Raw genomic sequence first — 27,799 nt, 5'->3', positions numbered from 1 at the left:
TGCACGTGTTCTTATTTTTCGGTAATATGTTTTCATGAGTATGACTAGAAACATGTTTATTAAAATTTCTTGGAACATAATGCTCTGTTATTATGATCTCCACATTCACCAGAAGAATAGTTAGTATTCTAGCCATTGTCGTCATTCTGATAGGCAGCTGTGATTTTGGTGCTCAGGGGTTACTTCACTCATCCTCGGTCATATTCCTCAAAACAAGGCAAAGCACTTGACATTTTATATTTTTGTTTCATTGGTGTCACCATCTGCATACTATATTATAGTTTCAAGCAGAATTACAGAGATAAAGAAAGTATATCAGCTATTATTTATTTTTAATACGATGATGACAATTACATCTCAATTCGACCGCTCTGTTGCCTCCTCTTTCTAACATATTATACAATGAACATAACCAATATGTTTCATTCCAAAGTAAAATAAACAATCAGGATGTTTAACAATCAGCATGTTACTGTTTTTTTGTTGTTGGTGAATTTGGGTTTTGTGGTACATGAACAGGTAGATTGGAATATTTTGTTGCTGGATTTCATGTTTTCTATGGAAGATTTGCCTTTGTATTTTGAGTTTTGAAACACTACTTTTATGGCAAGAGTTGTTGTTTTACTTTGGGGAGGATTGTAAATGGTTGCCTGTTGTGGGCACATGTTTGATCTTATGTGTTTAGAACATGTTCTACAACCATAACTACTCTTGTTGCATCCTATAATGTTTCTGAAATGAGTTCATATTATCATAAAAAAATGTATTGGTGATGGTTGATTAAAGGGAAAATTATTTATATATTTTAAATGTAATATAAGATTTTTGTAGGTTCAAATTCGAGTTCGAGTTCGAGCTTGAATCAAGTTCGAGCTTGAATCGGGCTCAAATTTGAGTTTGAGTTCGAGCTTGAATCGAGCTCAAATTCGAGTTTGAGTTCGAGCTTGAATCGAGCTCGAGTCTCGAGTTTCGAGTTTCAATCGAGCTTTTGATTTATTTTTTGATTTCGAGCTTTTTCGAGTTCGAGTCGAGTTTCAATATTTTCTTTCGAGTTCAAGTCGATCTTGAAAATTTAAGGCTCGCGAGTTTTCGAGTCGAGTCGAGCTTACATTTAAAGTTTTCGAGACTCGAGCTCGACTCGGCTCGTTTACACCCCTATTCATGGGTAAAATCACTTCATTAATACATTGTTAATGTTGTTAATTGTTTTGTTTGCATTAATTTTCTTTTTTCTTTTCTTCCTACTGGACTGCTGATTTCATTTTATATAAGCTAAAGGACATAGCAAAGATCAAGCCAGAGGATATCTCATCCGCTGTAAATGATCTCAAAATAGAGGAACGATCGGTTTCCGACGAGATTCCTGCTTGGTCATCGGAAAATAAATGAAGACGAGGATGATGATTCCACCATCAAAATGCCATCAATTGTACTGGAGTTATTTTACAGAGTTTAGATCCCCATTTTCACCGTAATTTTGAACCTTACCTTGTGTTGGAATACTCCTTGGAAGCCACAAAATTTTCAACCTTCCCTGGGTAAAGACCGCATGCTGCACATGCTTCATAATGTATTTTTATCGCAATAATGATGGGATTTTTTTTGTTTACAAACCTCGTGTGCGACCTCTTTATGTAAATTCATTTAGCATATGTGTCGTACGATCCGATTCAATTGTGTGATGTCAAAGATCAATTAGCTGAATGATTGTGCTAAAAAAAGGTAGACCCAAATAAAAAAGCGAACTAGCCGATCATGGTTGAAAGTGGAAATTCCGTATTTGAATTTTCCAGCTGCCGCACAGACTGTGGGACCGGTTCATATTAACGGAGCATATATGATTCACAAACGTAGGATCGAGAATAAAGTACCCATGCTAGCTCAACGTCCCAGATTAATCGTGGGGAATAATACGGATTACACCTACGGTGTATCTAATTCTAAGAATCTATCCCTCAATTTGTTAAATAAAGACGAAAAGAGCCAATACATTTATCAGGATTGAAATTTAAAAAAAATAAGTCAAACTATTGTATGGATATTTCTATTTCTAAAAGTTTTTTTATCACTTTCAACTTTACAAATTAATAAAGCGTGTAAAATAACTAAGAACCTGGTTCAATCACTGTCAAATCAAATCATACTTCATAGAAAATAATATATATATATAATATAATCTATTTGTAATTTCGAACAAATTACAAGTAGTTAATTATTAATAATATTATTCCTCCCAAAATTTACAGTTCAAGGGAAAAAAAAAGGGGGGGGGAGCAGAAAATACAGCAGACTGGGGAAAGAGAGTTAGAGACTACAGTACCGAGTTGAAAAAAAAAAGAAGCTACTCAGACATGTAAGAGTCAACAGTGAGTTCGGGATGGCCGGCAACATAGTCAAGGAGGCCTTCGCCGGGCTTATCGGCCGGAGAGTCAGAACCGCCGGAGTGAGGGGAGGTTTTGGCGAAGAAGACGACAGCTACGAGGAAGAGAGCGGTGGAGAGGAAGAGAGGCCAAAAGTAGGTTAAAATGGTGAGAAAGAGGGAGCAAAAATGATGAGTGAAGAAAGGGCGAGTGTTAAGATTATAGGGTACTTGAACTTCACAAGTTTTTCTGGGATATCCATGGTGCTTTATTCGAGATGTAGAAAGAAAATTGATGAAGGCTGTTTTTAAGGATGAAGATGAAGATGAAAAGAGTGGGTGTTTTTGGAGTTTCGTTGTGAGCAGGGTTTGGTGATTGATTGCTCGGTCATATTTCTTTAAAAGTTTTCCTACCCTCGGTATTTCTGGTTAAATATTGCTTTCCCAATATGCCCCTTCTTTTGATTTCTTTAAATAATATTTACTACACTATTTTTCACTGTTTCACTTCATGGCAAACTGAAAGTAATTTTTATTTTTTTAAATCAAAATGTAAAAGAATTAACAAATATCGTATGTAATTGAAATTTGCTTCTTAGATCATTAAAGTTAAATTTTATTGGTAAAATACATGTTTAGTACCTAAAGTATCATTTTTGTTCTATTTTAGTACCTGAACTTTCAATATTTTTAAAATCATACCTACTGTTTACTTTTTGTTTCATTTAGTACCCGGCATTTACTCTTTGTTTCATTTTAGTACGTAAGTTTTTAACGGCGGGGTATTAAAAAAAAAAGAAGTAAATTTTAGGTATGATTTTAAAAAATTGAAAGTTTAGGTACTAAACATACAGTTTACCCAATTTTATTTTTATTTGAATTATGAACATTTAATCTAATCAAATTAGATCAAAAGGTAAAGAATATGGTGGAAGAAACTGACAATAAAAATATATAAGTCATCTTAAATTAACAAAAATCCTAGTAGTGCGAGCTTCTACCATTCTAATCACGCTTTCCCAGGCCTAACGTAAGTCATATTCTCTTATATTATCTGTAAATCTAAAAATTGACAAAATAATGAGACTACCCAACACAATCGGTCACATTGATCGTGTAGGTAAGAAGGGATGCACACATATGACCAATTCTCATGACCCCAATCAAAGGTTATTAAACGACACCGAGAACAAAATATATAAGAAAACTCTCAGTCGATAAAGATCTTTTATTTGGGCTTTCTTTTCTTTCTTTCTTTTTTCCTTTTTCCTATAGTTTAAATAATTTCACTTAAACGTTTACATGTTAATTATCTTTACCCCACATTCGCTGGTTTTTGAAAAAAGAGGGCATCATGGGAGACACTTCAACGGTAAAATGAATGTCAATGGGCACGCAGATCCTCAGTCCTTTCACTGAAATTGTCGGCAACTTTTTCCCACCTTTCAAAATGAAGACTGTAATTGTTTTTAGCTTTAAACAAAAGTTTTTGTATGCTTGTGAGCAGAGATAAGATCCAGTCCAACGTATGGTGCAGAAACCAAGACTCTGAAATTATTCCATTTTCAGTACAATTATAGCATAAAAAATCAGAAAAACAAAACACTTGCTTTGCTTGATTCTGGTCTGGTTTCAAACCAAGGAAACCCACATTTTGTTTCCTTCGTTTGCTCTTTGGGCTTCTTCTTGGGTTTTATATTTTATCCATTTCAAGTTTTTTGTTAACCCAATTATGAAGAGATCAACCCAACATGCATTGCTCGATACAAAAATTCTAGCTACCACGTGGACAACACGCTGAACTATGCGTTGTCCTTCGGTAAAAATAAAAGCCATGGATTCCATGCATCATCTTAATCTATGGTAGTGTAGATTTCATAAACCTCCTTGCCCAAAACACTGGTTCCTGGTAGACATGATGTACGGTAGTGATTACAATCTGAATTGGGATGATTAGACACTTGGCTTAGTCAAAATCTCCACCACTTCAATGCAAAATGGTCCATTACCTAGTCGTGGTGGCGGTGGAAATCTGCAATAACATAGCAGTAATGGGTACAGTACCAGACAAATGCATCACTTCTAAGATCAACGTAACTAGAACCTTATCAGAATGATCTGAAACACTTGTGATCATTAAAATTTCAGGCTTTCTCTTGTTTGTGCTGATGGAGTTCCAGGCATCCTTCTTCCAGGTTCTCATCAGTCATCACCTTCTTCTTCCTGGTTTTGTTTATGAAGATGAGGAGATCAAAAGCTACGAATTTAGTTCCAAACGTGATTCCAGGGCCATGGAAATTACCTTTGATCGGAAATCTGCACCAGCTCGCTGGTTCTGCTCTACCCCATCGCACCCTACGGCACATGGCTATCAGACACGGGCCCCTCATGCACCTGCAGCTCGGTCAAGTTTCCACTGTGGTGGTTTCTTCTCCTGAAATGGCTAAGGAGATTATGAAAACGCATGATATCGTCTTCGCTTATAGGCCTTTCCTTGTCGTCGCCATGATTACAACTTATGAGTGCACTAATATCGCGTTTTCACCATTAGGAAACTACTGCGCAAAATTTGCAACGAGGAGCTTCTGAGCGCGGCTCGGGTCCGTTCGTTCCGATCGATAAGGGAAGATGAAGTGTTGAATCTCGTCGAAACAATAAAAACAAATCAAGGGTTGGCTGTGAATCTGAGTGAGAGAGTTTTTTCAATGACTTACGCCATAACAGCAAGGGCTGCTTTTGGTAAGAAATGCAAAGATCAAGATGCTTTCATATCGACTATATCAGAAGAATCCAAGGTGAATTCTGGTTTCTTTATTTCCGAATTTTTTCCTTCACTGAAATTCCTGGACGTAGTTTCGGGTCTAAAGCAGAGAGTTGAAAAGATTCATAGAGAATCAGATAGGATACTTGGGAACATTGTTAATGAACACAAAGAGAGTAGAGCAAAAGCCAGAAGTGAAGATGTAGGCAAGGAAGATCTGGTTGATGTTCTTTTAAGGATTCAAGAAGATGAGCAATTCCCCTTAACTGATAACAACATCTAAGCCATAATCTTTGTGAGTCCACTCTCCTTCACAAAGCTATACATACATACATACATTTTTGTCTGAAATTGAATGGCTTTAATGCTGTTTTGGGACATTTTCAGCGGTGGAAGTGAGACATCGGCAACAGTTGTAGATTGGGCAATGGCGGAAATGATTAAAAACCCAGCAGTTATGGCAAAAGCACAAGCTGAGGTAAGAGATGCATTTCAAGGCAAAGGAAACGTAGATGAAACAGGCATTCGCCAACTTAAATATCTAAACTCTGTCATAAAAGAAACCTTGAGACTTCACCCTGTTTTCCCATTGTTGCTGCCAAGAGAATGTAGCCAAAACTGTAAGGTTAATGGATTCGAGATACCATCCAAGACTAGAGTCATCATCAATGCATGGGCGATCGGAAGAGATCCGAATCACTGGGTCGAGCCCGAAAAGTTCGACCCTGAACGATTTACGAACAGTTCTGTCGATTTTATGGGAACAGATTTCGAGTTCATCCCATTTGGAGGTGGAAGAAGGATATGTCCAGGCATACTGTTCGCATTACCGAATGTTGAGCTTCCACTTGCCCAACTGTTGTTCCATTTTGATTGGAAGTTGCCTAGTGGAACGAAGGAAGAAGACTTGGACATGACAGAGGAGTTTGGTATGTCCGTGAGGAGGAAAAATGAACTTGTCCTGGTTTCTGCTCCTTATAACGCTTCCATTACTGTTGCCTAGAAGCACTGTGAAGATGATATTTGTTTCGCTGCTATATATATATGTATCAAAGTCTTGTGACGTCTAACTATATATGCGGGTGAATATATAAAACTCTATATTTTAAACAAATGGTAGTTTATTTTAAACATTTAGTAACTGTTTATAATATTAGGAAAATTCTACAATGGTCGACGACTAACAATAAACACCATTAATTTAATCTATAAAATTTAAAAATTTAAAAGACTTGAGGTATAATTATAAATTAAGGTAAATTATTTAAAATTAAAAGGTAAACTATACTAGTAACTACTTAATTATTGCTCTTTTTCATTTTGATTACTATTTTTGAAATTTTCTTAATCAAGTCACTCAACTATTTAAATGCATTCAATTAAGCCACTTGTTTTTAATATTTAACGGAAAAGTTGATGTGGCAATTAAAAATTTGATATAATTACACATTTGATCATTGTTACTTATATCCTATCAAATTGGTCGTAATTTTAATAAATTAAAATGAATTCATCCTAAATTCAATTGGCTGTAAAATTGCCTGTTTGAATTGTCGTAAAATAAATTTTCCTCCAACATTTAATCAATTTTCGTAAAATCAAATCTCTGGGAAATTTGTTTGAAATTGCTCGTAAATTGTCGTTAATTTGAATATTAACAACATTTAATCAATTGCTCATTCACAAACATTTACATCAAATTCGTTGTCGCACCCCAAAATATGGCCTAAAATTCTCTTAAAAAAATTTTAAGGACTAAATTGAATTTTTATTTAATTCGAGGACCAAAGTGAAATTTTGATTAAATTTGAATCCAAATTCAGAAAGCAACTAAAGATGAAGGACCTATGGCATAATTTTGTCATTTTATTTTTTTAGGGTTTATATAACCCAAAATCAAGAAAAATTAAATTTATTATTCTCTCTCTCTAAAAAATTTTCTCTTTTAGAAAAAAATCATTGATCGTCGTTTCGCTGATTGTTGCTCCGTTTTCAACACATTCCACACCATTATGTTTCTTGCGTCTCCCCGAGTCCTCCGGTGTCTTTCTTATCTCCATTGCCGTCGGCGTGTGAGGTGGTGAGAAATATCAAGTTTTCAACGTTTCGAAATCGAGCTCTCCGTTGTTCACTATTGTGAACTAAGTTTGGTAAGTGTCTCAAAACCCCTTAAAACGTTCTTAGGAATTTTTTTAGAATTTTTTCGACCCTGTAAAGCCCCACACGCGCCGCCCCTGAGCATGGGGAAAGTCCACCGTCTAGTGGACTGCTTGGAAATGGGTCGATCCGACCTGACCCGTGTCTGACCCGACCCACCGGTCCGGTCTGACCCAGTCCGACTGTTACCGTTAATTGTTAACCGTTGACTTTGACCAAAAAGTCAAAATTTTCGAAAAATCATATTTATATTTTTGAAGTCTTGAGTCCGATTCAGAAGTCCGTTTTACCAAATTCTGACCCGAAAGCCCTGAATAAAGATCGTTAATCCAAAAATTCTTAGTATTTTTAGCATTTTTCTTATTTCTTTGAGATTTGGTTATGGAATTGATCCAAGAATATATTTTTATGAAGGTACTTGTGTTTCACCTGAACAAGGGTCAGTTACGTCCGGTTTGTTTCGTCCATCAGACCCGCTCGATCCGCGTTCTACAAGAGTTACCCGTAGGTTTCCGTAAATTATTTAAATAAAGGTTAATATATTATTCATATTAAGATTCCGATATGGATTTTCTTATTCGTAGGATCTAGCATTGCCGGTGATCGTGATCGACAAAATCATTAGTAGGCTTCCCTATCAGACTACTCAGACAGATACATGTGTGTTTCATATTTGTGTTACATTATTGTTTTCAACTATCTGTTTAAACTGTTTGAGATTTATGATAATATTGAATAATATTACGACACAATATCTGATTTTCTGAACATGATTTATCTGATATCTGATTTATTGAAAATTTCTGATATGATCTTTGGATTATCGTATTTCGTATATGATTTTTAAAAATGGAATATTTTCATGTTTAATGGATTAAACTATCATTTTCATTCGACTACATACATGTTATTTCTGTCATTGGGGGTTTTATTGAAGGAAGTATCTCAAGCCTAGTCTATGACTTGTAAGACTTTACCGCTTACTGCAGGCTCTTCGACTTTGTGCTCAGGGTAAGTCCTTACTGCAAGCTCCTCTGCTTTATGCACAGGAGAAGATCTTACTGTAACATCCTCAATATCAGGTTAGTGACAAAATTGTAAAATTTTAGAATTTGGTGATTAAAGTAGAATAGTTGAATAGTTAAATGATTTATTTAGGGATATTTCGTGAAAGTTATTAGTAATTATTAAAAGAATTAAAGGGAAAAATAGTCATTTGTCCTGAAAGATATTTTTTTATCTTCTTCTTGCTTTCTTCTTCTCCAACGTGCTGAGCAAAGGTGAGTTTCGATTTAGTTGATTATTTGTTGATTTTATGAGTTACATTTGATCATTAGATGATAACTAATCTTAAGGAAAGCTTAAGTTATCTTAAAATCAAAAGATGAAGAAATTATGAAAGATTAAAGAGAATGAGTTTCTAAATGAATTTCTGAAGAAGAGTTGATAAGTTGAATTTGAAGTTAAATTTGACTTGTCACCAGTTTAATTAAGAGATATGAAGTGATAGAATTGAATTTAGAGTATATTGAATATTTGGTATGATTATTGAAGTTCATAAAGAGGAGAAGATTTTGAGGTTTAAGATGAGATAAATGAGTAAAAATTAGTTTAAGTATGTATATTTGAGTTAAGAATATGAAAGGGAATGAAACATGAAGAATTTAAGTTGATAGAGTGAATTTTCGTGCATGAACAGTGATTTCTGGGCTTGAACGAAACTTCCAGATTATACAGGGGGTACAGATTCCCCCTTGGGGGGTATCGATTCCCCCTAAAGAAAAAAATAGAATTTTGGAATTTTGGTTCATTAAACTAGCTTAAGTTATAAATATCAAGTTTGAGGTTTAGGCTTCTGATAATTATTTTGAAATGTTATATTTATGTAGATATTGAGCCGAAACAAATTCTAGAACAATCAAAGAATTAGGATCGAATCAAAGTAAGGCTAAGGTGAGTGCAATTTAATTGTGTTTATGCTATTGAAAAACATTGGCTTGCAATGAGCCAGTGACTGAGTTACTATGGTAAGAAGTGACTCTTAAAATGTTATATGATTTTTATGAGTGTATATGTTAAATGATAGGTGTGAGTACATGTTAGTGTGGTTGTGAATAGGTAGAAAGAAAACAAGTAATGATATAAGAATCTATTATAAGATATGATATGAAAATATGATAGTGAGCTAGGTGATGTATATATGGGAAATATATGTGAACAAAAATGATATAAGCTATGTATATGTGATCTATGTGAATGCATGTATGATGTATGAATTCATGAGTAAAGGTATGCATAAATGATATGTATGAAATTAGATATATGAGAATAGGTATATATAACATGTGAATATACTTGAGTGTGAATATACTTGAGAAATACATGTTATCTGATGAGATATATGTTACATGATATGGCATGCGAGTTTACATGAACAAATGAGAAATGATATAAGCCATATAAAACTATCTACGTGAATACATGAACTTGTGATGTATATGATATGATATGAGATATATGGTTACACATACATGTGGTATGTGACAGAAGAGAAATAACAAGTGATATGAAATGTATAAATGATAATACCCATGTTATATAATACGAGAGCTATAGGTATAGTTGGCATGCTAAGAGTCGAGGGTTTACGCGGTCCTTCGGGACATATACAGTGGTCCTTCGGGACAAATTTCATATGCCACTCAGTGGGACTTATACGAGCTGTGGTGACAGCATTAGTGCACAACCTCAATGTACTCACATACCTTCAGTTCTCACCGGTGTACCATGGGCTAATAAAGAGATAATATCAAATACAATATATATATATGATGTATATGTTCATTTTTATGATACGAAATGTGTTATATGAATTATACTATATTATGTGTGTTTTGTTATGAAATGATATGTGTTTCATGATGTATATGGAAATGTTCAATATATGCTTATATGATAAAAAGGAATTAGTGATAATAATATGATTACTAATAAATATGTTCATGATAAATGTATATGTGTGCATTGGTTATACAATGGGAGATATGCTTTTATATGATATGATAGTATTTGTAGATGTATGACTTTTGTTTATATGAAATGGTATATGGTTATATTATATGTTTTATATGCCTCACTAAGTCATCGACTTAGCGTGTGATTATTTCACACGTAGGTTTGGAAAGCGAAAAAGATAAGTAAAGAGGAACAAGACAGGTCAGTTCTCCTTACCGAAGATCAGATCAGGAATGTAGTTGAATTATATGTATTTGGTTATATAGAATTTAGTTGGCATATATATAAAAGATTTGAATCCGATATGCTTTAATCGGTTTTGTAAAATCATATAATTGAATTTTGTCATGTTTTAAAGGTGTATATGTAAATGGAAATTTTATACGAATGAAAACTATGATTTTTATAAATTTATACGTATTTTTACGAAAGTAATGTAGCAGGGTATCAATTCCCTGTAGCAGGGGAATCGGTTCCCCTATTATAATCTGGAAATTTTAACATTCGGGGTATTATTCAATGTTCATACCGTATTTTAATGTTCATAAATACATTTTTACCTCAAAATTTTATATCAAACACAATTGAACAATATATTATCATATTTTCTTAAAATGAGTTCAAATGTTTTGATATTTTATACCAATATCGTTTTTAAAAGTCAATGTGACATCTCAAACTCTTATTCGGTCGGATACGAGTTGGGTGTTACACTTATCGCATGCTCCTATGCTTTGTGCACAGGGTAAGCCCTTACTGGGTGTACAGGTGGGTGTAAGGTTCTGGGGAACCTACACATTCTTGTGATCGGACGGGGGTAGTGTTCATGTTTTTAAAATATGTTTGATAAATTGATTTTACTGAAATATTTTATCTGTATGATTTTATACACCGTAAGGAGAACAATGAGCTTTTTTAGTTGATTCCGTAAAACAGACTTGGCATCAAGAGGATCGACTTCTCATAATTTTGTATCATTGTATATTTCTATATGCATTTCTTTTATATTTTGGTGACATGTGTTTTGCTATTGTCTTGATATATATGTATTATCGCTATTTTGTTACGTAAATATTTTATACGGTTTTCTGATATATGTATATATATGTTTATCGTATTTATCCTTATTATGGATAAATTTCATATTATATTGTTATATGAATTTTAACGTTGTTTTAAATATAAAAAGAATTTTTGAATACGACATGTGACAGTCTAGATTTGGGCATAATGTCCAGGCCGAGTATAGGGGGTTACATTCATCATCTTATCGATGTGGGTCATATAAATGAAATACAACAACATTTTAAGTTAGGAATTTGGATATGAGAATTTAAAATTTAAGAATTCTTATTTCAAGATTTAAATATTTAGAAGATTTCGACTTGAAAATAGATGTATGAATTCTTTTATAAAGATTTTAAAAAATTGAGATTTTTTAAAAATATATATTTTTAATTTGAATATTAACAGCAAGTGGCTTAATTGAATGTATTTAAATAGTTAAATGACTTGATTGACAAAATTTTAAAAATTGTGGTCAAAATAAAAAGAGAAAATAATTAGGTGATCAATGTTATAGTTTACCCTTTAATTTTAAATAATTTGCCTTCATATTTTTAATTAATTTATAATTATATGTTGAATCTTTTAGAATTGTAAATTTTATAAATTAAATTAATGATCTCTTGTGAAGCTCACAAGAATCATCCATAATATTAACGTCTACATGTAGTATGTTAGGATTTTTATTAGCTGTGTGGGTGAACATGCATATCCGGGTTGCAACATGATATTTTGATCCCATTAGCGCCTATTTGTGGATCCATCCAGGGCTGAAGCATTGGATATCTGAATTGACATCTCACCATGTGGATGCAATAATAACATGAAAATGGGAAAGGTAGGCCCATTTTCAATTGGACGACTCGGTTTTGCAGTCCCACTCGGGGCTTCATTTTGCTTCATGTTTTTTCATCCATAACAATCTCATCGCACCATCTCCACTTTAAGATGTTGATAAATCTAAAAGAAACATCAACATGTTAAATTTAAATTATAAATTATAAACATATAATTATAAACATAAAATAATTTTACACTATAAATAATCATATTGTTTTATTTTACTTATAATTCAAATATCATATCATCTAAGTAAATATAGTGTAAAAATATAATTATAAACATAAAATAATTTTACACTAACAATGTGTTCAGTACATTGTAGGAGTGGCACAGGCATATGTAATTTTTTTTTCAAAGTGACGTGTAAAAATTTTATTTTTTTTCTTGTGACATTTATGTTGACACTTGTGAATAAAAAGTAATCTTTATGAAAGACCTCATCACGTATGTATAATGATTAATTTAAGGGATAAATAATGACATATGGGAGAGAGAAGGAGAAGTTGCTCCACTAGCTGGTGGAGCACTCACTGACCCCCTAAATTGATCATCAATCTCATAAAACATTTCCTAAACCCATCCAAGTAGACACTGCACACGTCTATCCAGTGATGAAAATTAGATTGTGAGATGATTTTTTAAATAACTATATACATTGGTATATAATATTTATTTTTTAATTAGCCTAAAAGTTTTTAGGATAAAATTCAACTTATTCTCTTTATTTTTTTAAGTTGATTTGTATCATATTATTATTTTAGATATTCACTTTGTTTTGTTTTTCTTATTTAACACATGTATATTTTTTTTTTACTTTTTTATAAAATATTTATAAAAATAAATAAATCTAATCTTTAAACGCATAAAATTTTCTTTCTAGAATTTAATCTGAATCTTCCCATATTAAAAATACTAAATTTTAGTTGTGCTCATATCATTTTATAACGTTACAAAATAGATACTTTTAATTAGAAGTTATCGTTGTTTGAATTTTTGTTAACAATGGCAACTAGATTTTATTAATAATTGGCAGAATTAAAATTACAAATCATCAAAATATAGAGAAAATTTAGAGATAATGGTCACCAAAATACTCATACAAAAATAAAAAATTAAAACTAAATATACGAAGAAAATTAAAACACAATAACCTTCGTACAAAATCATTGTATTTGTCGAATGAAACGCTAGAAGAAGTGATAAAGGAGTAGAGAGCGAACCAAATAATCTAACAAGCTGCTTTACTACACAATCTGATTACATCGACCAATAAGCTTTTACTAAAAGATGAGATCTGACTATATGTGACCACATACTAACCAAACAAAAAATAAATATCGTGATAGTTTTTGTGCGATAACCAAAACGACCGTAAAGGTATGCGAAAAATGTACCAACAACCACGAGGTCAAAAGAGTAGAGAAAAATCATGTCATAAAGACAAAAAATTTTATTCAAAATTAAAAATACTTAAACCAAAAAAATAAAAAAATGTTATATAAAAAATAATAAAATTAATAATCACAACAGTGAGTAACTAACAATAAAATTAGGCCTGTAAACGAACCGAGCGCACACGAACGGAGGTATGTTCATGTTCGTTCATTTAATAAATAGACGAACATAAACGAACACGAACATAAACGAATAAAATTTTTTTTGTTCATGTTCGTTTATTAAGGAATATAATATGTTCATGTTCGTTCATTTAATAAATAAACGAACATAAACGAACACGAACATAAACGAACATGAACATAAATGAACACGAACATAAACGAACATAAACGTTGGAGACCTTACCTTCCATTGTTCTTTCATGAAAAATAGTCGACAATGCAAATCAACCAAATCTACAGTGATAAATAGCGTAAGAGTTTATTAGCAGTGATGAAATGTTTGAAGATATCAAATATTTTGATCGATCTTTTAAAGATATTAAATGATTCACACAACTTTAATTTAACGCTATAACATTTATCTTAGTGGTCCATGATTACATATGAACAATCATTTTTCGCTATTACACTCTTTTCAGAAATTGCATAGAAACTTTTGTTTTGTTTTCTGGCAAATTCTATATATTTTCTCTTTATTGATGCTCATATACTTCCGATTGTTACCTTTATCTTCCCATCTATTTCAAGAAAGAAGTATGATGTTTTCTTGGGTTTAGATGTGAAGATACCTGCAATAACTTTACATATCAACTATTAAGCCAAATAAAACAGAGAAAGAGATGAAAACAGACCTGTAAAACTTCATATTGCACTATAATATAACTTGTTTTGAAGCTTTCAGCGATTGTCTCCACTCTCTAGTGGACACTAGGGTTTGGGGAAAAAAGGGAGAAATGAATATAGGTGCGATGTGCCTCACAGGTTGACATATTGGATTTAATCTCTAAATAAAATTGGGTTAATTATGGAGTTGTCATCAGAATATCAGATTAATTAATATTTTTAAGATACTTACAAATTGGTCACCAAAATTGATTTAAGAAGATTGAGTTAAACATAAATGAATGAACATAAACGAACATAATCGAACGAACATAAACAAACATAACCGAACGAACATAATCGAACGTTCACGAACGTAAATGAACGAACGAGACCTATGTTCATGTTCGTTCATTTAATTAAACGAACAAAAAATATTGTTCATGTTCGTTCATTTAATAAATAAACGCACATAAACGAACTTCCCGCCGCACGGTTCATGAACGGTTCGCTGAACGTTCAGTTCATTTACAGGCCTAAATAAAATTAATGTCATCTTCAATTAAACAATAATAAAAGAAAAAAAAATAAACGACACAAAAATATTAAAAGACACTAGGTTGAAATAAAGAAAACAGATGCGTCTGCTTGATTTTTTTTATATATGCTTTAACCAATGTGATATACATAAAGTCAACCCTATCAATTAGACTGGCACTTCGAGGGTTATACCGATTTAACGCGGAAGTTAAATCACGTGCAAATAAAGGAGTATCAAGTGAGGTAGTTTAATATACGATTTAAAAAATTATCTGTTTTGTTATTATTTTTTAATAAAGTTAATAAAATATTATTATTTTTATCGATTTTATTATTATTAGATATTTTACTCGGTTTAGTAATATATCCGGTAGAAAAATAATATTTTAGATAGTATTTTATTGAATATATTATCAAACTCAGTAAAACGCTCAATAATATTTTAAATAAAAATAATAATATTTTCAGTAATTTTTATTAATTTTATTAAAAAATAAAAAATTAATAATATTTTTATTAGTCGTGTATTAAAATCACGGTAAAATATAAATTCTTTGTGCAAATAAGGCATTAACGGCAAAAAAAACAACTTAAAACTAATCTGACGGCTTGGATTCATCCTCACGTGGAAACTAAACAACTATCGGAAAGAACCGCGCACAGTGCGTACCATTTGGATTAGTTTTCTTAAAGATTAAGTTTTCTATTTCAAAATCTAAAAATCAATGTATTATTATTCAACCCTTGAATTTGATATCATTTCAATCTAGTCTTCTCTAATTTTTATTCATATTAATCTTAAATTTTAATTATATTTGTACATTTGGTTCTTAAACTTAATTATCTCATTCCACGATTCATGACTTTTATTTCAACAACTAAAATGAAAAGAAAAAAACAATACCCCATGTCCACAAATGCCAAATCTCTTTACTTGAATCCTTCACTTTCAAGGAAACCCAAAACTCAATTATCTTTTTCTTCTTCTCTCTCTCTCTATATCTATCTAGAGTCTTAACTTTGCTTTGCTCATTATTTCTCCATGCCAACAAGCTTCTAGAGCTTTTCCCTACTCTTCAAAGCTCACCAAAATCCCCACTAAAAAGGTAACAACCCTAGCTCCTCTTGCTACAATATATAGTCAACTTCAACTGCTCTTTCTCACTCACCCTTCCTTCTACAAGGAAAGCTTCAGAAGCTAAGGCCATGGTGGACTCGGACACTGAGTCGGGAGGAGCTCAAAACAACGCTTCCAACGCAGATCTTTCTTCCCCGAAAGAACAAGACAGGTTCTTGCCCATCGCCAACGTCAGCAGGATCATGAAAAAGGCTCTGCCAGCCAACGCCAAGATATCCAAGGAAGCAAAAGAGACGGTGCAAGAATGTGTGTCGGAGTTCATCAGCTTCATCACCGGGGAAGCTTCCGATAAGTGCCAGAAAGAGAAGCGGAAGACCATCAACGGCGACGATCTGTTGTGGGCCATGACCACGTTGGGCTTCGAGGATTACGTCGAGCCTCTGAAGGTTTACTTGCAGAAGTTTAGGGAGATGGAGGGAGAGAAGACCGCGGTGGCACGTGATAAAGATGTTCCTCTGGGCGGAGGTATCGGTGGTGATTCCGGTACCGGTAGCAGTAGTGGGATGTATGGGATGCTGATACACCAGCAGCATCAGGGGCATGTCTATGGTTCTAGCGGCTTTCATCAGATGGGTAGGGGCCCAAGTTAGTTACTTCTTTGTTGACACGTGTATGGTTACTATTAGTTTGATAAAAATTATGGTTTTGTTTAGGTTGCGCATACCGGATATTGGATTTGTCTAATTTAGTATAGGGACACGTGTAGCGTTGTGATAGCTTGTATGTTTGAGAAGAATGTAGAGGCGATTTTACTCCCTTTATTTGAGGTTTGTGCTATACTGTATCTATAAATTTAGAGATGTTTTAAGGTTTAGGAATCAGGTTGGTTTACCATAAAGAAGAAAAAAACATAAATTATGTTTTAGAACAATACTTGGATTAAATAATTGTGTGATTTTCCATATATTTGTATTGTTTGTACTATTTTAACGAGTATTTTCCTTAATTTCTGAAATATTTTTTTTAAAATTTAATCATTTAGATTATAATTATTGTGATAGTTTAAATATTTATTTTTCAGAATTATTAAATTGACGTGAATTCATTCATAATTTTAAATTCATTTTTTTTGTATCGATTCTCATATAACATTATGGATCTAATAATCCAAGCCTTCAATTTTTAAATAACACGTTTAATAAACCTTATGTCAATAATTATCATAAGGTTACAAGCATTCACAAGTCAGTGCCATCATTTGTGCTCAGTTCTAAAGATCAGGCTTGTCTATTTTATAGTCATTAATGTCTAATTTTATGATTGAATAATTTAGATTACATATTATAAAAAAAATATTACAAAGTGATTTTTAACTTGATTTTCTTTATTTATAACATCAAGTTTAAATCTCTTTTATTTAATTATTGAATTAAATATCATCCCATTAATAATTTATTACTACAAAATTATACTTAAGTATCTTAATACTTGTTCAAATGATTCAATATATTCCAAATATACCTAATTATCGTATGTATATATAAAATTTAATTATAATCCAGGTTTAAAATTAAACATGAACAATTATAGTTGATTTGAAATAAAAAATCTACTAACCTTTCCAAATGAAATTGTACAAACTAAATGTTATTTTAAATTAATTCCAAACCCTGAAATTAAAATAATCTCGCATTTAAACTCAATTTCGATCCTCGTTGAAATTGAGACCAAATTTTACTTTTACTTTTAAGATCAACTAGATTACACCGTCCAACGTTGAGTGCGCCATCAAAGCTAGGGTAAGAGGTAGTCAACCATGGATATCCTCGTCAAAAGGTAGCATCGGCTCCATTATTAGTGGTTGTATAAATTCCACAGTCAACCACTACAGTTAGCTACATTATGTGTCGAATCTTCAACCTTTATCATTGTTTAAAGAGGTTCTCTGAAGCGGTGGGTCAAAAATTCATTAATTGCTCCGGTCCAAAGATATCTCTGCATAATTAAGGTCCAATTGATTCACGAAATATAATATTTTTTATTTTATTATAGCGTAGTATTATTTTGAAAATATTGTATTACTTTATTAGTTTAGTTAGTTGGCATATAAGATTATAGTGTTTGATTTGAAGAATATAAGATTTATTGAATGTATATTTTATCAAATTATCCTTATGATATAAAATTTTTTTAACATATAAAATTTTAATATTAGATTAGAAATATTTGAATGAGAATTTTAAAAATTTTAGTTGTTACACTATCTAAGTTTAAAGGAAAAAAAATACATTTAGCATATAATTAATATAACTAGCATATCAAACTTATATTTTTTTAAATAATTTTCATGAATATCATTTATTTATATAAAATATATATTATATGAAAAATAAATATTATTTTAATATAAGATATATTTGTAATAACTCAAAATTAAATATTATTTTAAGTAATTATTTTTTATAATAATAACATTTTCACCTTATAAATTATAAAATGATTAATAAATTAATATTAAAATATAAAATAATTCTAACTACTTAAATTTATTTATCTTACTAAATTAAACTCTTTATATATATTATTAAGTTTATAATTTTGAGTAAAGTATGAATAATAAAAATTGAAAATGATCCATATGAAAAAAATTATTATTTCAAAGATATTTGTGTCCAAAATGGTGAGAATTGATCATTATCTAAGAATTTAGAGGTAATGACATTCTTATCATTTTAACTAAAAAATACAACTATTGATAATAAATTATTATCTGATAATGATCTTTTCCACAAACCAAATATGAAAATATAATTTCAAAAAAGATTATTTATCTTAATAATAATATTTTTCGCTAACTAAACACCCCTTATATACTTAAGTTTTTATTTCTTTGTGCCATGCTTAGCTTAAGGTGTGAGAAGCGTCTCTTGTTCTTTCGTACCTAAAACTAGAATTCTCCCACCAAGGGGATTTAAGCATCTACTACGGTAGGTACTCAAGCCCTTGTCCCAATATTTGTAGGATTTTTTTTTATGTGGCATGTATTTGACTATCAAATTCTATTCCCTTTTAATATTATCTCCGTCCTATTAAAAAGGGTTAATATTGACCTTTTGAAATAAAAAAATTTAAACTTTAAATATGATTATTTTAAATATTTTTTAAAAATAAATTTTATTAAACATATATTTTGAATCTACTTATTAATATTTATAAAATATATTTTTTATATTTTATCATAACTTAAATTTAAATAAAAAAAATAACCAAAAAAAGTCAATAAAAGACATTTTAAATGGGACAAATGAATTATGAAATAACATGTTATGTTTATTTTTTAAAAATGTTTATCATGACAAAATTTAATGAGGGGTCCCAATATAAAAGTTGACATATTCTTTTTAAGATAACTTGAGTTCAAACAACATTGTCTATAAGATGTAATGAAAGAAACATAACATATATTATCATAAGACCATAAAAGAACTAAAAAGATACAATTAAAGGTTATTTTGATATCATTTATCAATAAACATAATTTTTTTAAATGCTTAAATTACCCTATATGCCTAAAAATAAAATATACATTTTTTAATTTTAAAATTTTAATTCAATTGCCAACAACATTAATATTTTAAAAAAATTATTTTGGTCTAGTAAGCTTTTCTCTTTCAAATTGGTAAAATTTTATAAGTATATTAATAACAAAATTTTATAAAAGATATTAAGAATTGTAATAATCAAACTAAGATTTTTTAATAGAAAATTAAGTTATTTTTCAGTTAAAAAATACTTTACAATCATATATTATATTAATAATTAAAATACGATTGGAAAAGCAAAAGCCAAGTGGCTTCCATAATAAAGAATTGTTGTTATTCTTAAGGACCCGGGTTCGAGTACAATAGATGTCAACCCTTGTACTTACTTTAGCTGATTCAAATATATATATATCTAACAGAGTTTCTTATGACTATCTAAATACTTGATATTGATCATGATATAGCATATGTGCAAAGCTCGAGTAAATTAGACTCCTTCAATGAGTAGATTAAATTATGTCAATATGGTACTATCGTTACAATATGTTTGTGTACGTCGTTGGGAGGTAGTAAGCCTATGTTGTGTATTGGCTTATGTATTCGCGTTTTGATCGTGTAATTCAAATAAAGCAATTGGTTTAAAACGTACATATTAAGAGGATTCTTACATGTGTCTCATTGCTTTATGTTTAACTGATATGCTTATATTTATGAACTGTATATTTATATATTGAACAATTTAAAATAATTATAAGGTAATATATATATAAAGTTTTTTAATATATTGATATTAAGTAATTACTCAATTCAAATTCTTTAAAATAAATAAATTTTTTTTAATCACTTATGTCACTTAATTAGTATATAATTACATTTAAATTATTAAATTAAATTAATTATAGTTTATCACTCATAAACTCTAACTTACCTTTCATTAACTTAATATATATTTAAATGAAAAATAAAATTTTATGAACTGCTTATAATAGGTAATTAGATTTGTGATACTTAGAAGCTAATTTGTTATAAACTTAAATCCTTTTGCTAAATAAGAATTTTGTGACATCGCGAACTTTACTATTTAATAATAGTAAAAAGAATTGAGGTTGATTTATATAAAAAAAAGTATTTGAGGAATGGGACCATGTTTTAATGTATTTTTAATTAATTGTTTTTTAATTCTTATCCATTTGGATAACGATTTCCATGTTGGAAATTGTTCTTTTTATAAAGTCAAACTGTTTTAGTTTGCTTTTCAAGGGAAAAAAATCCAAAGTGATAATGTTACAAAAGTTGATATGAAAACACATTTTTTACCATTGTTTATAACTTAAGCCTTAAGAAACTCATTTCGTCGGGATCGCAAACGGGTATAATTTCGTAGATTTCGTACTACATCCACTTCAATTGGGGCGAGGATGGGTATAATTTTAGTGGGTAGTGGGCGGGTGTGGATTTAGAAAGTGGTATCCTTCACGGGTAGTGGGCGGGTAATGAGTTTGAGACCTTACCCGCCCCGCATCCTCCCGCCCAGTTAAATATCCATTAAATTTTGGACAATTATGAATTTTAGGTGTAATTTTAGAGACTAATTTATAAATCATAATATTATATAAGATATAACTTGTAATTTAGCCAAATATTAAGGATAAGTTTATGCATTTGTGTTAACGTGAGGTATATGAATTTAATATTCGTTTCATCGATTTGATGATAGAACTTGCATTTGTCGTCCACAAAGAGGGCAATTTAACAGTAATCTTGATGGGTTTGTGCTTACCTAATGTTTGCTCTCAAGTTGACAAACGCTACAACTATTTTTTCTTGCAACTTATAATGGTAAGTTGATCTTTATAATGTGATCTTTACTGATTCAGCTTTCCACCAAATGCTAGACTTATATTTCTTTCCCGGAGCAATATCCCATTGGGGAAGTACATGAGTTGACAACTTATTTGACATTATAAATAAAAGGCAGCTACCTCCTTTCGACATACTAACATGGACGAGATCAATGGACAATCATCAAGGTTCATGGCCTAGGTAAGCGACCTCCATTGCATTTGGGAGGTGCTCGCCTAATGTCTTCCCACTGTAGGAGAGCCTACGTTATAATTGTGGTAGTGGGTTGAGTTCGAGCTTGAATCGAGCTCAAATCGAGCTTCAATCAAGCTCGAGTCTCGAGCTTTAATCAAGCTCCTGAATTCGAGTTTTTTCGAGTTTGAGTTGAGTTTCAGTTTGAGTTGAGTTCATATTTATTTTGAGTTCGAGCTGAGCTTGATAATTTTTAGCTCGACTCGGCTTATTTACACCCCTAGGTGGGGATGGGGATGGATTTGAGAATGTACCCGTGGGCGGGTGTGGATTTAAAATTTGTACCCATCATGTGGTGGTGGGTGATGGATTGAAAATTATTAGGTGTATATGGGATGGAGAAGGGGGTATCCGCACCCGACCGCCCATTTGTCATTCCTAATTCGTCTATATTTAAAGTTCAAGACTATATTTTAACTAATAAAAACCCTACCGTTTTCTTTCTACTTCTTTCTCTTTCATTTTTTATTCTTTTTCAATTTATTTATCAATCTAATTTTTATTTTTAATTTCGTTTAACCGACGACCGACGGTACTCTTACTTATAGATCTTTTTTTAGTTTTTAATAAGAATAATTATCTATTTGACATATTCTCTTCCTTTATGACACGTATCTTTGCCTTTATGACATGTTTTTTGCCTTTGGGTAGCTTATAGTTTTTTTTACCGTTGTTTTTGTTTATATTTTTTCTCATGGTTGATTGACATCGCTACGAATGATCAAGATACTTATTTGTTACGATTTCCATGCTTGGACACTCATATTGATTTGGATACACTTTTGCGTACGTGGATAGATTTTTCACGTCGTTTGACCCTATTTACGATTTATCGGTGCCTTCGATAGTTTCATCTCTTTTTGTGGGTTCTTTTATCGATGCAATCAAATATGTTAATATTTATTTTATTCGATCGTTTAGTTATATTTTTTTAACATTTTTCTTTATTTGATCTTGTGTGATCGATGTGATTAATTTTTATGTAAATGATTATAAAAAATATTTTTAATTTTAAATACTAACTGCTTTCTATAAAAAAAAAACTGATTCCGTCTAAAGATGCTTATTAAATTACAAAATCCACGAGCTGTTCGGTCCCTATGTATTTGTGTGTGTGAAGTTAAACAAATAACTAAATAAGATTTTCAGGCTCATTAATAAAAATAATGTATTTATTTAAATTTGTTTATTTATAACTCTACACATTTACATAGGATCTTTTAGTTGTCAAAACCTCCGCATACATCATTAAACAAAGGCTTCACTTGCAATTTGGAAAAAGAATAGTGAGAATTGGTTTATTTTATTTTATATATTAATGATTAATTAGTTTAATGGGTTAACTTCTAATATTATAAATAAAAAAAAAAATAAATTAAAAAGATCCTACCCATAATAAGCATTTATAATACATAATTTGAATTATTTGATTCAAATATTTTTATCCAGATTAATCATGAAGTTTGGTTTTTGGTCGGTTTGATGACTTGACGTTATGAGTGTGCAACACATAGCATTATTTCAAAATGTCATGTTATCAAATAGACTAAATGGGAAATTTTGTTAAGTTTAAGGATCAAATTGAAAAACAATTCTAACTGAGATACTGTTGGTTTATTTATCCCGGATAAAATGCCAACACTTTTTCCTCTCAAAAAAAGGAGAACACAATAAATTTATTAGTTTTTTCTTTGGTTTTTGTTCTCCCTTTGCAAAGCCAAAGAATTGATGAGAACAAATTTAAAAAATGGCGTGCAAGTGTGGGGGCTACTGCTACACTTTGAACGGAAGAGCGAGCTTCGATCGCGACTCAGTGTAAACGCGAAAATTTGTTGTTCAAAACGGTCCGGCGGCCCGCATGTTCGCAAACGGAACTTTCTTCTTTCCTACTAAATGGCGATCCGTTTCTGGTAACCATCGCATTTTGAGGTCAGCGAGTTACATTTCGTTTTAACTATCTGCTTCGTGTTTGATTGCCCTGGAATTTTATACAAAACGAAAATTTTGATATCGGTGCCTATTTTGTTCTTCTTCTTATGATTAGTTTTGAATCAGAGACTGAATTGGAAGCATTAGTTTTTTGCAATGAAGAAATTGATTTTTCGTATCTTTTGAACTGTACACTGAAGTTGATGAATGTTCGCTTGGTAATAAAATAAGAGAATCACTGAATTAGTAAGAAAAATTGAATCGATATCAATATCAGTTTCTGTTAGTGCAGAAATGTGAATATAATTTTTTTATTTGATAAATCAGTGGTGAGAAACTATAATGATTCTGATTTTGATTGATAAATTCACGCTATTAGCTGTTACAACGTTAGCCAATCGTCCATTAGGAAACTGGATTCTGTTTAGTATGGGAATTTACAGCACTGCAACGAGAAACAGAATGAAAATGATTCTTGGACTCAATTCCAGTAGTTTGTTTTTTTGCTTTAAAAACAAAGTTCAAGTTCATCGTTGTGATTGGATGGAATTATCTTAGTACTGTGAAATAAGCATTTTTTTACTTTCATGGCTGAATAAATATGATCGGTTCTATGTTACTTCTTGTTCATCTTTAAGGTTCCTAAAAACCAGTCTGTTTTACAAGTTTCAGCTAAGGTTGCTGGATTGCAGTGATGGAATATCATTAGCAAATTTACAACAGTCTTCCAACAGGTGTGCCCTTCTTTGAAGAGGGACAAGAAAGCTTTATATCTGATTATGTGTTCTTCTTCTGGTATGTATTATTTATCTGTCGATATTTCATTTCAGAAATCATGGAGAGTATGTTCTACAACATTTATGCAGTATCTGTGCTGCTACAATACATTAACTGGAATAGGACTCAACCTCACCATTTGAGTTTGATTCATTGACAAGATATTTGAAATACGTAGTTTACTATCGATTTCAATATTCCTTGACAATCACAGTGATAGGTTATCTATTATCACTACAACATTTTAATTTTGTAATAAGTTACTCATCTCCTTAAATGGTTAATTTTGGTTCGAGTGATAAGTTATTTATTATCATTACCGTGTATTTTCATTTTTAACATCATGTTATCAAAAATCCAATACGCAAAATTATCTAGAGCTATGTTTCCGAGTCTTATTTTTCTGAAAGCAGTGTCTGAACATACCCGGCTATGGGGATAGGGATATGAGTATAAGACCCTCCAAAAACATGGAAAAATCTGAACAAAACCATGTTGGACAAATTCTCATATCCTACTCTCACATCTAAGTTGAGTACATATTCTTAAGTTATTCAGTATCTAAAAAACTAAAATTTTGGAATGGTACAGTGGTAGGCTGATTTGTCATGCAGATGTGATTCTTGCAAGGGCCGCAAAGATACTGAAAAAGTTCCAAGAAAATGATCAAACATCTTGTATGTTGGTGGCTAAAATTGGTGGAATGTATTGGTGGTACAAGACTGTATCACACCCTGCTGAACTTACTGGTTATTACAACACCGCACTTAGGGATGGTTATGATCCAGTTGTCTCAGTGTTGTCTCTTCATGGAGCTGCTTTGCATATTCCGTTAGAATTTCATCTCTATTTACTTCAATTTGTTTGCTCTCATTGTTTACCTAGATAGGTATTTGTTTGGTTCAGCTTCTTTTTTTGGTAACTTTCAGCACAATGTTCATCTAACAACTGAAAGCATACATTATTCATTTAACGACTGAAACAGTTGGGTGCATATTTTGGGGGAAAGTGATACTTAACTGAAATTAGAACGGACTGATTGACATGCAAAGCTCTGAGTCTATGCTGCTCCCACTCTTTATTTATTTTATTTATGTACTCATATCTGGACGTGGGTATGTGGCTATGATCCTCCAAGGGCTGTCTCCAAATACACGGAATTCTTGAAAACAGCTAAACTTACTTGAGCCAGACAAGTTCCCTCTTTCGGCACTTGCAAGTCCGAGTAACTAGAATCTTGAATGAAATATTGTTTTGTAGAAAGTTTGAAACCGATTTGAATCACAAGGTTAAAACTTATGAGACGAAGCATATGGTGTTTACATTTTAATGAGCATCAATCTTGTTTGAAGTTCGACTTGCTTTCTATGTTGATTTCTATGCTCCTTCATTGTCTCCCCCTCTTATCGAAGTCCATGCATAAATGATGGTCGTATACATTTCGAGTCATATTTCTTCATTTTCATTTCTTTAATATTCCCTACAGCTGCTTCGAGATGGTGGACAGTGAAACCCCACCAACGTATATCTGCAGTCCTGAAGGATTACTGAAACAGGTATGGTTTATCTCTTTGAGACAAACTTCCTATTTGTTCTTTCATGAAATGTGACTTTACACGATTCAATTTTTTCTGCTTAAATATACAAAAGGTACTATTCGTTTATCTGATTTTTTTTAATTGATTAAAGAAGTTTTGACGTTGTTTAAGATTATATGATATATGATTTTAACCGATTAAGAGTATTAATATCAAATGTAACTCTTCTCCTTCGTGATTCTCTCCTGCTGGAGGCTAATTTCTTTTCCTTCCAAGTTTCACATGCAGATACAGTTCGCATCAAAGGAACAGATAATTAACTTGGTTGGAAGAAATACAACCGAACAACTCGACAGAGTAATATGATCCTAACTTGTGTTTTCTTTTCTTTTTCCTTTAGGTAATGATTATGTTGTACTGTGATGGTTTTTAACTCTTCCGACCAAGGCAACCTATGTTGCTCCTGGCTGTCGGTTCTTTATTTCTTTATAAGTATACATTTCCGGCACTTGTATCCACCGCCTATCTAGACGTGTATAGGGTGTAACCCTCCAAATACACAGTAAAACTAAGAGAATATTGAACCTACCCCTGTTGAACACATCGGTATCCAATGCTTACACTGAATCCGAATATCTTAGACGGTAACTCATTTCCTGTTTGGCACTAGGTTTCACAATTATTTTATAGCTTTATCTACCTTAGTTTCTATGGTTTTGTTGTCAATTATTTCTTTTTTAAAAAACTTCTTTATGGACCAAGATTTTCTTTGCTAACATAGCTCATATTTGCACCGTCTCTCCATTGCAGACTGGATTACTGAATCGATCCTCGGGCGGAAATTGTAAGATCATTTACTTATTTCAGAATGTATGATAGTACATTTAGGTTGAAAATGAATAACTTGTACCTTTTGTCAGAATGATGAGCGCAGATCTGTAAATTCCACCATTTTAGTTTTTACTAAAGCTAATTAAAGATCACCCTGCCCTATCTTAGTTTTTTTTTTCCTGACTGGGGGAAGTGGGAAATTTGCGAAACATTTTTTAGCATGTTAGTTTTGCATTTACATCCTGAAACATTTGGCAATAACTTTTGAATAGGTATGACTGTTGATAATGAAGCATATCATGCTATTTTTGTTACGGTGAATGCAAATTTGACATTCTTTATGTTGCTCTGATTCTTGGTTTCCCTTAAAATATTTGTGTTTGACATGTATTCGAATATGAATATGAGATATGACCCTTTTAGAATCTATCAAATGCACAGAGAACTTAGAAAAGCTACATATATTTTCGTGATACTTACCTGAACTAGACCCTCTCTTCTGAAGCCAGTTGTGATTTGCATGTTCATGCCATTGAAGAAGCGCTGTCACTAAACATATAGCTATAGGCATCATGAGTTCTTTTATGTGTAGTTGTTAGTTTTTATAAAACATTTTATAAGCGGCTAGTAGTAATATTGTTATTGCTGATAAGTTATTTGTTTAGTGGCCAAATAACCTCCAAAGATTTCAAATTAAAGCTAACATCCTTTCAAATAAACTCACAAATTGTTGAAGAATTTGTCCTATAAAAAAGATATCTTAGAATGACAAAAGATATCATCTTATTTATTTATCTTTAAAATTGACATAAATTAAATTATTTCGTTCATTTTATTCACTATAAAAATTATAAAAAATTCTTTATTTTATATAATGATTTTAATTTCTCTGAGATCTTCTTTTCAAACTTTTTTCTCTTACAATAATTACAAATAGAAACCTATTTACCTTTTACTTTGCTATATATTTTAAATTATAAAAATAAATTAACCAATTACAAATATTACAATTTATTATATTTTTTGAAACTTAAAATTTTAATAAATC

General features: G+C 31.3%; 1 protein-coding gene and 3 pseudogenes across 1 annotated transcript; all 4 read left to right on the top strand.

Moving 5' to 3' along the window:
- Positions 1-1,714: 1,714 nt before the first annotated feature.
- On the top strand, positions 1,715-16,737 carry LOC120141522 (nuclear transcription factor Y subunit B-3-like). The gene is made up of 2 exons (XM_039156367.1): positions 1,715-1,722; positions 16,147-16,737. The coding sequence occupies exon 2, from the start codon at positions 16,169-16,171 to the stop codon at positions 16,688-16,690; it is 522 nt and encodes a 173-aa protein (XP_039012298.1). The 5' UTR covers positions 1,715-1,722; positions 16,147-16,168; the 3' UTR covers positions 16,691-16,737.
- Positions 4,575-6,153, top strand: LOC120141524 (annotated as a pseudogene).
- Positions 16,738-21,575: 4,838 nt separating the features above from the next.
- On the top strand, positions 21,576-21,725 carry LOC120141534 (annotated as a pseudogene).
- Positions 21,726-23,569: 1,844 nt separating this feature from the next.
- Positions 23,570-26,809, top strand: LOC120141428 (annotated as a pseudogene).
- The last annotated feature ends 990 nt before the right edge of the window (positions 26,810-27,799 follow it).

This window comes from Hibiscus syriacus, unplaced genomic scaffold (assembly GCF_006381635.1).
Source record: "Hibiscus syriacus cultivar Baekdansim isolate YM2019G1 unplaced genomic scaffold, ASM638163v2 tig00110809_pilon, whole genome shotgun sequence".
Lineage (NCBI taxonomy): Eukaryota > Viridiplantae > Streptophyta > Magnoliopsida > Malvales > Malvaceae > Hibiscus > Hibiscus syriacus.
This window is presented reverse-complemented; position numbering and strand designations above follow the sequence as displayed.

Bases quoted from the DNA above. Each gene is read 5' to 3' on its own strand.
- LOC120141522 (XM_039156367.1), top strand. From the start codon at position 16,169: ATGGTGGACTCGGACACTGAGTCGGGAGGAGCTCAAAACAACGCTTCC.